Here is an 18,514-nt window from a genome sequence, read left to right on the forward strand (position 1 = left end):
TGCGCGACTTATTGCCGTACCCGTGACCTCCACGCACGTTCGGCACGCATCTTGAGGGAAGCAGACAAAAAGGCAAGCAACACACACTTCTCTCTCTCTGATAAGTCCCATGCATGGCGATACATTTACTGCCATGTTTCGACTTCAGCATCAATTTTGCTGCGGATATCTCGTTCTGCATATTCGACACGGCATGATTGATCGTTCAGTGTCGGGACGGTTAATCTGCTGCGATAGCCCAGCTCTCCTCCTGCGTGTTTAATTATTTCAACAATTTTCAAGCATTCCGTTTAGCCCTTCCAGTCTACATCCCAAGACGGCGCGAGATTGCTGAGGCACGAATAAAGTGAAATGGCGAAATAGCTGTTCTTGTTTCTTGAAGCAGAGCAGTGGACATTGCTGGCCATAAGTTGGTGTATATAATGCCAGCCACGTACCTTACAAACAACCGCCGCATCTCACGCATACAGAACGAAGTCGCGTGGAGGTTCAATTTCCCTGCGGCTTCGCCCTCAACCCTCGAAGTCAGGGGCGCAGTCTCGTGAGCGTCATGGGGAAGTATGTGGACTGCATCTTGATTCTAAGACGTCGCTAATTGTCATCGTCAACGCAATCATTGAAGATCGGTGCTGGCTCAGCTGTGCGCTGCCAAACAGGAGCGACGTCCACGGGTGCTGTTAAAAGAACTTCATCACGCGCAGCCAGTGCTGGACACAAAATGCTATGAGAGACAACAACTAGTCTAGGCACAGTTGAAAGTGTTCCCTGCGTCAGTCACAATAAAAACTTCGCCTACCTGCATGAACTGCTAATTGTACATGAGCAACGGATGAGTCACTACGCCACAGTATTCACGTTCCCCATACATGCGTCTAAAAAAAAAAAAAAGGGGGGGGGGGGGGGGGGGCTCAACCTACGATTTCATTTTTATTTATGAGTAACTCAAATCGCGCTTGACACGTTGCTCCTGGAACGAGCAGGAGCTCTTCAAGGTTCACCACACTTTCGGTTCTCGAACAATAAAACAAAACAGGGCCGCCCTAATCGGAGCAATCGCCTCCGGCGTGCCGCCCATGGTCCGACACCTCGCGGCCGTCAGCCGGTTCAGCCGTGGTAAACGACCGGCCGGAGAAAACCACCGACAACCCCATTAGAGCGCTGCCCGCTCGCGCTCCGTCGTTCCAAGTCGGGCGTGCGATCACTGACCACAAGTGGCCACTAGTTAAGATCAAGGCCCGCCACTTTCTTTTCGTTCAAGGACGCGGTCGCGGTGGGGCGCCCAGCGTGCCGATTTCTTGGGCAACCACCGCGGCGAAAGAAGTGCCTCGCCTCCAACCCCTTTCCAGACCCCGGCACGGCGGATAGTTTTGACCGCCGCGTTCGCGCGTCGAACGGAAAAGCACAAACACACACACACACACAAGGCACGCCGAGGACACCCCCCTTCCCTTTTCGATGCAACCTCCGCTTCACCGACTTCGCGCGCGTCTCACTATCGCTCGCTTGCAGCACGCGCGAGCTCTTCCGTAGCGCGCTACCGGAGTGTGCGTCGTGCGTGGTCGACAAGGCGTCGTCGTTTCGCTGCGCTCCTCACTTGGCTCGCTGGGGAGAGAGAAAGGTGCAACCGGTTGCCCTCTCATGATTCGAGAGTCTGGTGTTTGAGGGTGAGCAAAGGGGTAAAAGCGTGTTGCGGCGGTTGCGAGGGGCCTGCTCGTAGCGCCCCGGCCGGGAGAGCGCGTCGCGTCGACGTTGTAGGGGGGGAAACCCGTCGCACACTTTTTTTCGCGCTTTCGTCAACGCGCGCGCTCGCGCCTCCAACTAGTGTATAGTCAGCGTCGTCGACGCAGAACGGAAATGTGCGTCCTCCTACTAGCGTTGGGCCTTTTGGCCCTCGGTTCGAACCTGGGTTGCGAGGCTCATTTCTTGGGATCAGGTGAGTGTGGTGGTTCGGATACTTGGCCTGCGTTTATGCGTTCTTTTATTGCTGTCTTTTCTGTCTTTTAACTGATGTTTTCTGCAGTGTTCGCGCAGTATGAGATGACCCTCTCACGCGAAGGTAGCAGGTGCGACTGTCGAAGTGGAAAAGTACAGGATAGTTACATGACGTTTTGTATATCGCAAAGCATATCACCAGACCGCGCACATATAGAATAAAGAAATATGAAACTTGTTAGGAAGCACAAGTTGATGCCTTAATATTTCAGATTTCCAGCTTCGGAAAATGTCCCGTGTACTCTGTCTTCTCCGTGTGATGGGGACGTGTATAACTGCGAATACTTTCACCTTTTGCGTTGCTCGCCTCTGTCATTAACTTAATTTATATTACCCTCTGAGTTTAAGGTGGTGCGTATACGCCAAACTCCTGTTGGTGTGCTGTAGTATAATCTGCGAAAACGTCTTGACTCGCTTTCTTTTTCCGTTTACTTTGCAGCGTTCTTTCAGAAATGCAAACAAAGTGTAGAAGATGAGCATAATTGTTTTCAGATCAGGTGTCACGTGTTGTTCGGTAAGCTTAGCGCGCGAGTATCAACTTAACTCGAAGTAATACGTATTCGCTTTAGGAACTGTCATCAACTGGTTGAACGAAGATATCTCGACTCTTTGATAAACTGAAAGAAAAGCGTTCCACAACAGTTCAACTGATTTAGTTTTTCAGTGTTGGCACAACCGTACGTAATGATGAGAGTTGTATGTGTTTCAAATATATAAAAGATACGAAAAAAAAAAAACATGTGAGGCGAGCTTCTCTTCTATTAGGCGTCGCTCAAGGATTGGCGGCGCCTTTCACTTGTCTATATGTTCGTCGCTCGGAGGTCAAAGTTACGCGCGGATTGTACAGGTATGGACTGGCGCCCGAGCCAAAGCTGTTGCTGACACGCTGTAGCAATCTACGAGAACGCACCTTGACTCATTACGAGTCCCACGAGACGGCGGAACTAATTCACGCGCGCCGTCGATTGCGAAACAGTTTGCGGCCGCCTTATATTAACGGCGGGAGCATGTGCTATAGGCCTCGTATACATCAGCTAATGCCCCGCCTTGGACGTCGTCACTTGGCAGCACGGGCACGTTTTCATCGAACAGGTTGAAAGGAGAGGGGCGAGAAAGAAGAGGAGGCCTTCCGTTGTTCCTTTTTCTTTTCTTTTTTCCTTTTTTTTTTTCTTGTTTTGTTCTCTCTTACGTTTAAACAGACGGATGAGTCACGATGCGTGAATGAGCAAATTGCGTAACATTCTCTTTTGCGCGTTGTATACATTTTATCCACTCGTGTACGTGCGAAAGAAAAATGATTTAAGATCGCATCCGAATGCACGTACATGCAAATTCGCCAAATCCGCCGGCAGCGAAGGGAAAGCGTAATATTCCACGTATTGCATAAATAGCATTCCTTCGCGTAAGAAAGGAAGTCGTTCGGCGAACAGACAGCGGCTCAGATAAAGATAGCTTGGCGCTATAATTACAAGGTTCGCATACGTACAGTTGAGAAAAACACGCCGAGTAGCCAACTCATGCTATCCACAGTGGGAATCGGCACTAATATAATAAGCGTTTAATGATCAGGTGTTGTCAATACTTTCGGGCAAACAAAATAACGAAATATAAACGCTGCGCGTTTCAACGACTGTCAAATTTTTGTCAAGTCAGTCACGCACTTCCCATGCATGAAATCTGAGCTGTCAGATTCGTTCGGTATGTCATGTGGCCTGTCGTGTGGTATGTCTCCCGCGTTTATATCCCGATTATCTGACGCTCTTGAGTATGAGGAGCAAATGCCAGCTACTAAGTGGCTCGGATATTTCAAGAGAGATGCCCGGTTGACCACCGGTACAAGGATTCGTGTAGTGCGCGTTCCATATATCCGACGTGCAAAAGCAAACGTATGTGCCTTGAAGACCGCGCATACGTGTATTGAAACAAATTGTAGGAAACGGTCAATGTAATTCCACCTGCCCTGCTGTTCTCATAATAATGGGCAGGTGAGGGCTCCAATACCGTAAATGGGCAGTTAACAAATGTTCCGATTAGCTTCCGATGAGTATACTCCATCCACATCCACGTGTCATTAGCTCGGATGATATCGCCACCGTAGAATTTCGCCGCGCCGTTCCTAGCGAAAGGTTGAGTAATTGATCAAGTAATGAGTCTTAACGGCGCCCCTCCTGGAGCAAAAATAGGGAAATAGGAGGCGCCACCCACATCTGAACGCGGCAGTATTCGGAATCAAACCCGCTTCTTCGTGCTCATCAGCAGAACGGAAGCCACCGCGGTGGGCGACGGGCGCTGCACGGGCGATGTTGCCGGTTTCGCTGCCCGTATAGAGCCACCGCGAGTGCGACACGTATATAGGACGTGTGTCCAGCATCAACGGTTTCTCATCCCTACATACCGGGCAGTGGAGCGAGGTCCGTGCCAGGCCAAGAACCCACTGGGCCGCGGCTTCCTGGACGGGACGTGCATGCCGATGGTCAAGTGCAAGCAGACGCTGCGTGGCATCATCCGACTCAACTTCCCGGTCATCTGCGGCTTCGAACTGCTCAGGCCCATCGTGTGCTGCCCCAATATGGGACGTCCCGCGCCGGGATCAGGAGGCGGAGGAGGAGGAGGAGCACCAGGTGCACGCGCGTCCCGCTCTCGCGCGCAATCTGTGGGGAGCTTCCGCTGACGTCGCTCTGCTATTGGGACGTCGCCGCGAGACGTCTATATGCTACAGCACCTTTCTCGATGCGAAAACCTCAGCACTGACTGCAAGGGTTTTCGTTTTGCCGAGTCCAGTGCTGTGACAGACAATGGGAACCGGAAAAACAGGTAGAATATGCAGATATAATGTGCATTGTATATACTAGCAGCACGGACGTACCGGACGATTTCCGTACAGTGTTCTGTCCCAACTAGATCCAACGAGGCCAGCTTGCCATTCTTGGAGCAAGAGGTGGGAATTTCTGAAAGTGGGAAAGTACCACGGGAACCTTAACAGATTATGTGACGTCAAGCGCAAGCTCCCTACAGGTCTAATCTCGCCTAACCTACAAACAAAAAAAAAGAAAAAAAAGAAAAAAAAAAGCACAAGAACAAGTCAAATGGGAGAACTACCAAGGGGCTTAGATCGCATATAGATAAGTTCATTCGTCAAAACAGTCTTAACCAACACCAATACGTATACTGTACTGAGGCGTACCGCAGAAGCAAGAGCAGGGACCCGAGGTACATGCCTGGCGGCTTGTTTACTTTTATTTCCCACTAAATATTACGCGAGCAAGTGGCGCGTGCATACCACTACACGTCTTCCTTGTGAAGGTTTCGTTGAACTGTGTCAACATGAGCAACAGAATGGACGCCAACGGAAGGGGGACGTAGTAAGGGACGGCGTATAGGATGAGATTGACAAGACTAGGCGGTTCGTCTGGCATATAGAGGGTTCGACTGGAGTAGAACGGGAGTAAGCAGAAAGGTTTATGAGAAGTCTCTATGCTGCAGTAAAGCTGATCAGGCTGTGATGACGACGATTAAAGTTAATTACGAAGTTGCATCTATATCAAATAGCGGGTTCTGTCGTTCTCTGCCACACAGAAAGAATTTCTTGTGCTTTTCTTCTTTTTTTCTTTTTAGCGGAATGGTGCATCGACGCTGCTAAAAGCAAACAAGGCCTTTAGAAGCTGAAGCGTATCGCTCTCAACGCGTAACCGCGAAAGAAAGACCAGTGAAGCAGGAGGAAAGCTGAACGTTCGCTCAACTAAGCACACGATGACGTCATCCTCGAGCTAATCCAGTGTCTGTGTATACTTTATGCCAGAAAGCGTACGTGTGCGGTGTGTTTTCCTCGCGTTAGTTTCCTTGAAACGTGTCCCCGAGTCTAGGCACGACACATGCCCTCCCCCCCCCCTTTTTTTTTTCTTTTTCTTTTTAGCGAGTTCATTCAACTGCACGTAGTTTCTGTGCCCTTCACAAACAGCTGTGAATATATGAGAACTCGGCGAATCATGACAGCGAGAGATGGAGAGAGAACACTCACTGATTAGCCGCGCTGCATGGTACAATGACACGAAGCTATCGACTTGCTAACTACAGAAGCCCTATGCAGAGGACGCACATTAAAAAGGTTTAAAGCTTTAATATGAGAAAATATGTTGAAAAAAAAAAGAGTTGAGAGATCAAACATCCATTATCTAAAAATTACGTCCTGGTTCAGGTCCTGCGCGTCTGCGCCTGCGCGAAAGTCTCTGCAGCGGCCGTGTACGCACGCGCAGTTCCTCCGTAGCCTTTACCGGGTACCCTGTACTACAATCCTGTACCGGAAGTGGTTTAGAAAGTCGATTCGGAGGTACGAGCACAGTTAATCTCTGAGCAAGCACAAATAAGCCTACAGAATGCTTCCGCGCATGCGCAGGAAGCCTCAGCTCGTGCAATATGAGGTATGTGTTCCTATATAGAGTTACAATCTTACACAAGCGGCGCAACGGTATTTTACTGCAGCCGAGCATGGAGTGACGATAAGAGTCGCTTCTTGCCGTCCTTCTTGCGTCACAGCTCAGAGCGCAGAGGCTTTCGCCGGGTGCTGCTTTACTGATCAGCTTTAGTCATTTGACAGATGTGTGGTATCTCTACTAGATGTGAGTTACAGCAATTAACTTTAACAGTTAAGATACCCAAACAGAGTTAGTGAAGTTCTTACCGAACGGAAATCCGCTCGTGCAAGAGAATTACTGGTTCATCGCCTATGCGCATGCATAATACAAAAGCTTTCACCACATCTGAATTGCAATTTCCGGTCCCGGTATAACTATTTATAACCTGCGTGCAAACTAACCGCTGCCCTATACTGACATTTTGGAGCCCTCCTTGCTATTATCATGAGCAGTAGTGCAGTAGCGCGCATTGCTTTTGCTGAAACACGACTGTGCCATGTTCCTGTGCAGTCATTATGCGCAAGCAGAACTAAACCGCTGTCCATATACTAACTGCCGTTGACGATACATGTGCTGTTCACGCAACAGGACGCAGTGGTACCAGTTCCTTTGACTCGTTCCACCATTGTCGACACGGTGAAAATGCATTGTGTATTTAGCCCACACAAGCGCCAAGCGCGGTTCCAGGTATAAATCAGCGACATTCATATAGCGTTTGTCAAACGCTTTGACGACATTACGAAGCCGAAGCACGAAGGAGTGCACATTTTTTTCCCAGAACCAACATCGACTGCCCAAGTGATGCGCTCTCTGTCTTCGGTATACCACTTTCAAACAGCGCAACTAATCACGTCTCTGCTAAGCTTCCCGTCGCAGAAGACGTTGACGCTCAGGAGTGAGTGAGTTACGCCTGTACACGGGTCCACAAACCCCTTAAATACCGTCGTAATATGCGCACAAGAAATCACGCAGTCAGGGAAAATCGTTCCTATTAAACGCAAATGTCCCATAAAAACATAGTCTATGAGATACGTCGTGTAGCCGGGGGCACCGGATTAATTTTGACCGCCTGGGGTTACTTAGCGAGCCCCTAAATGCAAGCACGTAAAACGAGCATTTTTTGCATTCCACCTCCGTCAAACTGCATGCGGTCGCCGCGTTCGGGAATCGAACCCTCGACACATTGCTCGGCAGCAGAACGCTACTGCGCCAATGCGGAAAGAGTGGGTAGAAAAGAAAGTTCCTCCCTAAAACCCGATCGATGTTATTCTACATGCGTTTTCCTTTTGTACACGCAGGGGATTTTAGAAACCCGCTGGACCCGTTTAACGTGGTAGATGGCATCTTTAAGAGCATCCCGGGGCTAGGACCGGCAGTGGGAGGCCCACATGCCGGCGCAAGTAAGTCCCGTTCTCACTCCACACCTTCGCATCTCGCCGTTCTGTTCGTGTGCACCGCCACAAGTTTGGCAAAACACGGAACTCGCGTGTATACGTTTGGCGTAACGAATTCCATGCTTGGTCCGCCTAGCTGGCTTTATTCCTTGCTTTGCAAGCCCGTCTGCGCTGTTGCCTGCCTAACAAGAGCTGAGCTCAACACTCGCTATCCGTCACTGAGGAAAGAATAGGTATCGAATAGAACGTATACCATCGTTTTAACGTGCTGCGACCTCAGTGCAAGTGTTCAGAGCCTGTAGTCACAAAACCTTCTTACGCAAGAAATGTGTATAAATACAGATATCAACCAAGCCTTATGCGGGACATATTATTGACGAATGCTGCCGGCCAATGGCGAAAAGCAATTACGAACTAAAAGCCTGAATGCATGAATTCGATCCCACATTCGTAACTTAAAGAAAATCGTCGAAACAAAACATGAAGAGTATGCGAGAACAAGGTTTCAGGTATAAAATAAAAAACTGGGACGAACAAAATTATAAAAGAAACTAACCTAAGTATAACACCATTTTCACCTGTGCGCCTCATGCGATTTTTTAACATCGTTTCACTTATATGCGCCACTTACACTGAGCCATAACGTTACTTTCACTTATTGTAAAAGCGTACACACCGTATACATCCAATAATACGCAGCGATATGGCATGGCGCTGCATATTTACTGGACTACGCGACCTTATCTGAAAAGCAACAATAAATTCAGGGTAGCAAGCACAAGTTCGCAATTCTAAGCGCTATAGTCGAAGAACGAACTTTGCAGTAAATTGCGCGTAACTATCTCGAGGTCTGAGATACACTTCGTAGAGTAAAATCTGTGAACGTAAAATTTCGCCGTGTACGGCATATGCAACGGGGGAAGTATACAGTGAAACTTTCCCTCAGCCAGAATACGCAAAGTTCCAGTATTTATATGTACATAGATATGTAACATATGCACGTAGATATGAACATATCCCACATGGCAATTCAGGAAGGTCAGCGTATTATCAGAACAATGTTATTTGCAGTAATCTTTATTAAAAATGCACAGTGTCGCATTGTTATGCATCAGACTGTACATTAGATACCTACACGCCAACATTCGCTTTAGTCTATGTGACTATCATACGCGACAAGAAATAACGAATACTTCGTAACTACTGCGCAGCGATTTTTATTTGAATGTCATTGCGCAAGAATGAGAAAAATGAGCGCCTACAGATAAAGATTACTGTGATAAGAGCGTATGGCTATCTCAGCTAAAGCTCCATAAGCGCCTAACACGGTGTGACATTTACATAGCTGCATTCTTAACCCAGTAACCCAGTAAACAACGGCATTTTGTGACTACTCGCTACAGTATTGCCACGTGCTGTCCCCCATGGCAGGGTCCGCTTTTGCATATGAAAATGCTTTGTGACACTTGACCCCTCATGGCCACTGCAAATAACCTTTTGTTAACCTTCACGCAAGCCGACAGGCGCTGCTGCTTGCCTGTCGAGAAGTGCCACGTTTGGTTCATGGCTGCCGTACTTAATCCACTGTTGATGCCACACTGAAGGCCCAGATTCGCAAGATCATTCGTAGTCAAAAATTATTCGTAACAAAATGACCCCATTTGGGAGAGTCAAAGAAACGATAAGCCGATCAATCAACAAACACTTGTAATAGAAAGCGTATTGCCATATTGTCTCGAATCCAGCCATTCTTTCTTTTTTTTTCCTGGCACATAGTGATGAAATTAGCAGAGTTTGCATGGATTGGAAGCAAAGAAAGAAACAATGTCTGAGCAATAAACGTTATTTTATTAACGAGGGAGCCTGCATCGGACGTAAGAAAACAAAATATTGTCACCGTAGGTTACGTTGCTGCACCCCCTCTCACTCTTCCTCAATGACGCTAACTCATGCTATACCACTTCGTCATTTGTTCGGCAGCGCGAGCTGATGGCCCTCTTACCACTGGTATCCCATGACAAACTGTCCACAGTCCCGCCGTGTCTGTTTGCGATGTCGCACTTTCTAAATTTTACTTCGTCGCCGTGACATCGTGTCAAACGTCGAAAGCTGACGTTCGGAAACAAAGAAGATGCATGCTTACATTCTTATACATTATTTCTGGTGGCATTGCCTTCCTCAGAAGTGGAGAGAGGGACACAATTAGACTCAAGAAAATATAGAACTGTGTGATTGGCAGACTGGGTCCATCAAAGCCGTCAGTAAATTTCGCGTTCAGTGTGGCATAAACATAAAAAAAAAAAAGGTTGACGGGGCCAAATGCTTCCTTGTCCTGTCCCCGGAAGCAGCTGAACACGTCTACCACGCATCTTTTTCGCCATTCCACTCAGCTGACGCTGAACAATGCTCACGCTTCTAACGGCGCTTGTGAACTAGCCCGCACGCATAATTCCTTTGAACTGCTTCCAAGATCTTGTCACTGCTGAGAATGGCGGGAAGCAGCCGTTGTTCCCTATTGGCTCGTGTGCCACCAGCGTCGCCCTGCCGGTGAACAAGTAAGAACAAGAGGAACGCATGGCTTTTTTTTTTTTTTTTTTTCTGAACTCGGAACGGACTATTGTGTGAAGGGGTGGCAGTGTATCTTGGCCCGATACTACCCAGGACATCTTCCCTGATGCCGAATAAAACAAGCAGAAGAGTCGATGCGCTCAGGAGCAGTCACCGTTGGTTGAGTGGAATAAAAGGAGTGACATTACAGCGGAATTGTCAAGAGAGAAGGGGGAGACAAAGTGGGCGAGGGGGGAGGAGTATTAGGCTATAGAAAGTCAAGAAGGCAAACGCAGACCGTTTAGTGGGAAGTCTGCGACCTAACGAAGCAATTGTGTCGTGTGTACATCTCAGTTGGACCGTTTGGCCCCTACGGAGTCAACATCCCAGGCGTGAATTCTTTTGACGACTATACGCGCTTCCTCGGACTCCCACCTCAAGGGCACAACTTTGGAGCGATACCAGGTAAATCGGTCTTACGGGAAATCGCATGCCCTTCGTTTGCATGAACTGTAGCAAGTAGATCCACGTCATCCCATTGTTCAAACTTCCGGCACCCTAACTGAACAAATTGGAAGCAATCACACAGCCCGCGGAAAGATAAAACTTTATTGCGTGATGTTCTGGGTCCATAGCGTTTGTCTGGGGTGAGTCCGGAGTTTTTCGTCCTAAGCCTTCTCTGCTATAGGCCCAGCTTCATAAGTCTAGCTGAACCCATGGTTGCTAGAAATGATGCAACGGCTCGTGAAGCACAATTATTTCAACCACAAACACTTTCCTCCTTTGTGTACCGTTGTCCACGCGTCGCAGCTGTGTTGAAAGGGAAAAAGAAAAAAAAAGAAAAAGACACACTTAAGAACAGAGTACTGTTTAGATGACTTGGCGCTATGCCCCATTGAACGAGTAGCTGGCAAGGTCAATGCTTTTGTTCCACTTGACCAATACGCTTTCTGAACGCGAGAACGCTGACAACCGTGCGAAACGCCGCAAGGCTCTTGCGCAATGTCATGAAGGCGACGTGCTTGGACACGGCCAGGCTTGCTAAGGAGAGAAGAAAACATTTACATGCGTTCGTGATTGTCAAAAAGGAAATCAACAACATACAAAACATATACTACGGCACATCTGAAGACAAATACTGAGAGTGTTGGCTTTAATTTCTGTTCAGGCTGCCTGCCAATATCGAATATGTTTCTCCTAATGTTGCGCTGTCAGGACAAAAGGCGAACAGCCGGTCATTCTCTTCTATATTGTGAGTAAGTAACTTTGCCTTCGCCAAAAAAAGAAAGAAAGAAAGAAAAACGAAGAAAGAAAAACAAAGAAAAAAGCGCGAGAGGTGACGCGTTCATCACCTGTCGATAGAGCACTCAGGGAGAGCATGATTCAATTTCGTCGAATCCTGTAGAGACAAGTAGTGAGTTGCTGTAATTTAGTATCTGATAGACACTTTCCTTTCTTGAACTCAAATGAAAGGTGCAGCGTACTATAATCTTCCTGGCAAAAAATCTGCGCTGTCTAGATACAATGAGAAACAAAGCGGTACACAACTTCAAGGCTGTCCATGATGTGCTGGCCTACGTTAGGTTCCCACTACCGTGGTCACTGTGCATAAATCCCCCACTTACGTGCTGGATGCCATACAGCAGAGTCACGTGACATATTTTCCGCTGTGATTATATTTCATTGTATGCCTACTGGACACCTCGGGGCTGTAGTCTTCTTTCTCCAATATCAACAATGTTTGCATACTGTTCAATCAACTCAGCAGTGCCCACTGTGTGCTTGTAGAATGACTCTGTGCCCGATTACGTCACAGGCCCTTACCTTCCTCTGATACCGCATTTGCCACCAGGTGGCAGCTTCGGAATTCCATTCAATCCCCAAGGCAATCTGCCAGGTATACATGCATGCGCCGGATGGTCTCCTCAGACCGGTGAACGAGTAGGTCGTGCGCCATCGTCCTCCTAACGAATGTATACTCTCATTCGCCGCCGACGCAGGACCGGAACCTCAAGTTCCTCACCAGCCCTTCCCGCCTAATGGCGGTGGCTCTGGATTTCCCGTTAGGCCGGAGGACAACTATCCTACAGGTGTGCCTCCTGCCTCGAGCATATTTTTTTTTAGTTCCTTGGCATTAGGAGTGTCAAAGTGGGGAAAGAAAGGTGTGCGTTCGAAGTGTGGGAAGCCAGTCACGTGGTAGAGGTACAGATGGGATGGGAGAGCTTACAAGAACGTTTGTGCAACTGACGAACGTCTGCTACGGACCACTGTCAGTTGCACTTCGATCCTTGAAAAGGCAGGACTTGTGTCGAGTGAGCTCCTGGACAACGATTTGCTATGTGGTGAACGCCGTTTTAATCATGTATTCGGGACCACAAAGAGATGCGAAGTAATGCTAACGCCTTCCTCTCGCACTTACCGCTAAATCGCCACTATTTTTTTTTCTTTCCTCCATTGTGCGTTGAATCAGGTCGTTCAGCTAAAGAATGTAGGCAAGTGCACGGTTTCCTGCTTAAGAAAATGGAACAGCTCTGTTCACATGCAACCAAGGGAGCCCGCGTGAAAGTTGAGGAGTCAGTGTGTGTAGGGCTCCGCGTCTATGGAGCAAAGCGCAGCCTGTCTGAAGAAGCAACAGGGCCGCCTCATGGGTAACAACCCATGAGTCTGCCTTGTTATGGCCTTGTCATGGGTGACAACCCAGAAAGGAATTAAGAAGGATCTGAACGTTTTGCATACTACTAGAAGAGTAGCGGGCCGGAAATAGCACGTCGAATAAACCTCTAAACGTTCCCCTCACTTTCATCCTCCCACAGCTTCGCATGAAAAATCGCATTACGTTTACGGCATTTGTCGCAAGCATGAAAATAAGGTTCACGTTGTGATCAGAGTGTTACACTGTAAGACGTTCTACTGCTCCACTTCTGACGCTCCGAAAGGCAGATAGTCAGCAGTGTGGTGCGCTTCTTTTCCTGCGAGTGCAACTTGCTTGCAGCACATCACGTCCGCGACCACAACAGGTTGCAGAGGATGGGACGCGGTGCTTTCACCGTTTTGTTTCCTACGCCATAACGCCAGTGCTCTTACAAAAAAAAAAAAAAAAAAAAAAAAAAAAAAAACTTGCTGCACAGAAAAATCCTGATCAGAATCCAAATAAATCAGACTGGAGGTTTCTACCGGACACACTGCGTTCGCCGCATTGAATGCACCTCTCGCTTGCACGGGATCGCTATCGCTTGCATCCTTTGTAATTAACTGCTTGGTTCGTTGTCGCGCAGACGTGGGCCCCCAGCCACCGCACGGGAACTCCCCCGGAACCGGGCCGGTCCCGCCTCGACCGGGAAGCGGAGGCGGCGGTGAGTACAGAGCGGGAGAGGACGCCGCACCCTGTGGCGACACTGACGACACGCTCGCGACATTGAACCGCCGTGTATTGCACGCACGGCCAAACATCGGAGGCGCAGAGCGACGGAAAGAAACGCGGTCGCGGGCAGACCTGTCTCTACGTCTCCCTCTCGCCGTGCTTTCCGATCAGGAAAACACAGCGAGCTTTCCGCGTCGATCTTCGAACCGGCTCCACAAGCACTGTTACCACGTATTCAGAAAGGAATCTTAACTTGGAGCTCATGCTTGACTTGATCTAAATGACGCCTGTCGTGAACGCGCCGAAGGAAACGTAATGAGCGCGTCTTGGGCAAGCTCATGCCAGGTGTCATTAAGATCAGGTCAAGCATGGGATTCAAGTTAAGATGCAATTCTAAATACGGGATGGTAAGTTGAACCTAGCAGTTGCAAATAGCGCAAGGACCGCGACATTTCACCAGTCACGGGCCATAGCGCTGACCCTTTATCTTCTAGGTGCCCTGTAAGCCTGTGAACGGTCTCCTTTCTCGCTCCAAAGACACGTCAGTGATGGCTTCCATTGTGAATGACCTAGTCTTGAATGAATGAATTCTGGGATTTTACGTGTCAAAAACCACGATTTAATTATGAGGCACGCCGTAGTGGGGGACCCCAGATTAATTTTGACCACCAGGGGATCTTTAACGTCACGCAGGCATCGTGGCATAGGCTTTTGGCGAGAATGACTACCGGGCATGGTGTTCTATAGCCATTTGCACATGTGCCACAACACCTTGCGCTGGGCGGCGTACGTAAACACCTTAAAACAGGCGGACAATGATTGCTGTTCAGTGTATCGATAACAACGCCTTCGTTAGCATATCATGTATTTCACGACTACTTCTGGTTTTCAAACACTTATTCGATCGGTGGGATGGGTTCGCGCTTGAATCGAGTTTTTCCTGCTTTTCCCGGTATCCAGTTGCCTACAGTGGACAGCTCGTTCTATCGACGAGAATGAACTTGAACGACCCATTAGTTTAATTTACCCGCGCGAACTCGTGTGACCTTAGCAAAAGTAATAAAAGTATAACGAATGCTGCGCCTGCCCAAAACCATGTTTGACGGTATAATAAATACCCTATTAACACAAAAAATAAGAAGAAATGAAGAAACTCCACGTTGCAGCTTGTTCATTATCTACGCTGTTATATACGTGTAACGTTTTCAAATATGCATCGCACGGCTCTGTTAACACTGTCATCGCCACGCGTGATGCTACACAAAAAGTCCCTGAGATGCAATCTTCTTCCTCTCTTTTTTTTTCATTTACTGCCATCCTCGAAATTTACACCAAAGCTGAATCAGAGATAGGTCATTCGGTTTACTTTACTAACTTCAGACGTAAGAATGAACGTTTTATAAAGGAAATGGTTCAAACTGCAGCACGCCATCTCAGCTCGTCTTGCACCAAATTCCGAAAACTTCACACTTTTGGCCTTACATAGGCGCTGCAACAACCACACAGTGCACAGACAACCAATAAGTGAGAAAGCCAGCTTAGTTGTGATGTATAACACGCAGCTGTAGCATTCGAATAACGTTTTGTCTTCTGCTGCAGTGCTCCGTAAAGCGAAGAATCAGCTCGTCACGTTGCCACTACAGAGCCCGCAACTTATCACACATTTTGCAATCAAGCTTCTCACTGCGTAAAGAAGAAACAAAGACAGTGTGTAGCTCGTCATTATTTTTATCAGTGCACGGCAGGAAACACGCCACCAATGCGATGATATCGTTCTCGCTTGCTCACGAACTTCCCCTTGAAGTTCGCGGGCGCGCGGGGTTTACAGAGTACGTACAAATGCCACTCAGCATTCTTCCGTAGGCGTCGATGCGCGCACGACTGCGCGCGAGCGTTAACACATCGGCTCAGCGTAGCCGCAAGGCGAAGCTAATCGCGCGACAAGTCGACACAGCGGCTCCATGATTGCCGGGCGCGGAAGTAATTACTGTTTAAAAAAGAAAAAAAACTTCCCCCCTGACGTCTCGGAAGGTGAGGCGGCCTTCCCGTCTCTCTCCCTGGGGCCAAGAGAAAGTTGCCAACGCCGTTTTAAAGTGAAGGTCGCGCAGTCGAAGGGGCCTCCGAGCCAGCGAAGTACAGTCATGCACGTCGCAGAAGGTCTCCAAGGCGAAAATCGCGACCGCGTGCCGCCCTACATCGCGGCCGCGCGCGCGGATTGTACGCGGCGGGATTTCCCGTTTGAATGTTCGCTGCAATCAGCGTCCTTGGCCTCGGAAAAAAAAAAAAAAAAAAGACGAACGCGGTCATGGGCTCGTCGAAAGTGGATGCTTTCTCGCGGGATCGAAATGCTTATAACCGTTAAAGCAGCTCAGGTGCGACGCATCTTGGCCATTCGTGGAGACTATAAGAAAAAATTGACAGTTAACACCTTCCGATATCGAAATTTTGGCTCGTTCGTTTTCTTCTGTTTCTTTCTTTCTTCTCTGTTTATTGAATTTATGGGAATTCCGCTGCTTAAGCCAAGAGCAAAATCCCGAATTCGCGTATGCATACAAGCACACTTAATGGCGGGCCCGTCGGTTCGTTTCTTTGATAGCCTGTAGAATAAACTGGAGACACGCAAGGAAAACGAGCAGGATATACTGTAGGCTAACACCCGCAAGGCTGTTTCACGCATACACCTGTAAACGTGTTGTGTAAACGTGGATCGTTATAAAGGCAATTTAATCCACGAAGGGTCTACATTGACCGTGTCTAATGTGCTGCTAGCGAAAGACCGATTCTCGTAATTTCCAGGACCAATGATTCCGTCAAGACCAGCGGTTCCGTCAAGACCAGCGGTTCCGCCAACGCAAGCCAACAAGCCAGGCAAGCGGCCAGTACCTAGCGGTGGCAGCAATCCTCCAGGTAATAGATCGGGTAGCGTCGGTTAGTTGAAGTGCGGCTTAAGTAGCTAATTTGTATCGTATGATAGCTGTTCTATAATATGGGATCGTTTATTTTCTCTCAACACCTCTAATTCGCTTGCCATAACACTGCAAACGTGTTTTGCAAGACCAGCACTCGGTATTTTCCTCATACACACTCATCCAGTGATCCCAAACATTATATCCCCCCCACCCAACCATCCCCTCGAAAGATAAAAAATGGGGCACCCAATTTGCTTTCAAGAAGACGCAGTCGCTAAACACACATACACAAATATTTTAAAGACTAAATGTTTAATAAACAGTCACTTGTTACATATTAAGATGTCAAACTTGAATCCATAGATCACAATCAATCGCTTCTTAAAAGCGAATTCAGTGTTATTTGTCATACTGCTCACAACTCGCCTTGAATTACTACAGTGGCGTAATAACTAGTGCATGTTCTGTGCTTTCGTTCGGTCGACCGCCTAACTATGTACTCTTCACCAGCAGTCTTAAACCGTGCGTTTCGAACCTTCTATCGCTACTGCAACTAACACATTAATCACTCACACTGACGATCGGAAGAAATAGCACAAACGGCGATTAGCACGGTGTTGTTTGATCATTTGCACGCTCGTCACTGCTGTTTGTGCAGACAGACATCGACCAGCAGCAAGTAACAACAGGGTGCTTTACTAACAATCACCGCGATCTCTCGTGGCCCACTCACGAACAAATCATTGCATGCGCCATTCCGCGAGATTTCATCTTCACCACAGAAAAAGTGGAGACTCTTTCATCAGAAGAGCTCTGTTCGAAGATTCGATGCCAAATCGTTTGCTCTGCATTTCTGTCCTTGTGCGTAGCGGAGGGAGACGATGCCGGCGCGCCATGCGACAAGCCCGAGTGCGAGCCCGAAGACTCCTACATCCACTTAATCGACCCGAGAAGAGGGAAGCACTGAACGCTGAACGAGACAGCACTGACCGACCTGCAGCGGGACCACTGTGCACGAGCCGCTGCCCACATTGTTTTCTTGAGCAGAGCTTCTCCACTTCCCTACCATCCGCCGAAGAGGCGCGCATCGTCGAGGCTTGAGCGATAAGAGCAGAAATTAAGGGATTCTTCGCCTCCTCAAATTACGTAAAAGTAAATTAAAAGAGGCGCAGCTTCAAAGCAGAGGACACCTCTGCCGACGTTAGTATATACTTTGACGTCGTGCGTGCAAAACAATCGATCAATCTCGGTGTCTTGATTCCAGGTTCGATGTCGCACTTTTCGCACGGGCGAAAGGCGTTTGACGACGTCATTCTTGCAGACGATACACATTGACGAAGACTAAGCCACAAACGAGTTGATAACGTGTTCAGCTTTCTGGCCATCTCCTGTTGAGAAACTATATGTACGGATTTGGGGTCTTGCGAGACATTATGTGTATACACGCGTACACCACCGTTTGCAAGGATACGAGATGATATTTTCATTCAAGAATAGTATTCTTTCACTTATTACGTCAGAACCGCTGTCAGACCGTTCGAATGTTGTCACGCGCGATACTGAAAGGAATTGGATCTCGAGGAAAGCTTTCATGACAGTGTTGAAATTCAGACGCAACATACTGCAAAAGCACCCTGTTGTTACTGCTGTTCTTTGATGAAAGAGAAATAAAGGCGTACGCATGAAAAGATTGTGTTGTTATTCCAACCACCATCTCGGTAATTTTTGTTTATGAACAGAGAAGAGAATCTACACCTATGCCAACAACAACATTTTATAGTTAAGGATTGTCTGTCACTTCACCAAAGGTAGATTTAAAAACAAAGAAATTCTGCGTATGTCCAACAGACGCGAATGTATTCAAGAAAACGTATACAGCTACATCATATGCGCTTTCTC

General features: G+C 48.0%; 1 protein-coding gene across 8 annotated transcripts; it reads left to right on the forward strand.

The window, feature by feature from the left end:
* The first annotated feature begins 1,710 nt into the window (after window positions 1-1,710).
* On the forward strand, window positions 1,711-18,303 carry LOC119448590 (proline-rich protein 2-like). Of its 8 annotated transcripts, none has more exons than XM_037711823.2 (9): window positions 1,711-1,933; window positions 4,395-4,613; window positions 7,703-7,804; window positions 10,700-10,810; window positions 12,162-12,242; window positions 12,346-12,435; window positions 13,621-13,698; window positions 16,503-16,613; window positions 17,485-18,303. In XM_037711823.2, exons 1-9 carry the CDS (start codon window positions 1,855-1,857, stop codon window positions 17,580-17,582), a joined length of 969 nt encoding a protein of 322 aa, XP_037567751.2. In that variant the 5' UTR covers window positions 1,711-1,854; the 3' UTR covers window positions 17,583-18,303. The 8 variants fall into 8 exon arrangements, with proteins under 8 accessions (XP_037567751.2, XP_049521480.1, XP_049521481.1 ...); XM_049665523.1 differs by having other exon boundaries at window positions 12,198-12,242; XM_049665524.1 differs by lacking the exon at window positions 12,162-12,242 and having other exon boundaries at window positions 1,712-1,933.
* Window positions 18,304-18,514: the final 211 nt, after the last annotated feature.

This window comes from Dermacentor silvarum, chromosome 4, assembly GCF_013339745.2.
Source record: "Dermacentor silvarum isolate Dsil-2018 chromosome 4, BIME_Dsil_1.4, whole genome shotgun sequence".
Taxonomy (NCBI): Eukaryota; Metazoa; Arthropoda; class Arachnida; order Ixodida; family Ixodidae; genus Dermacentor; species Dermacentor silvarum.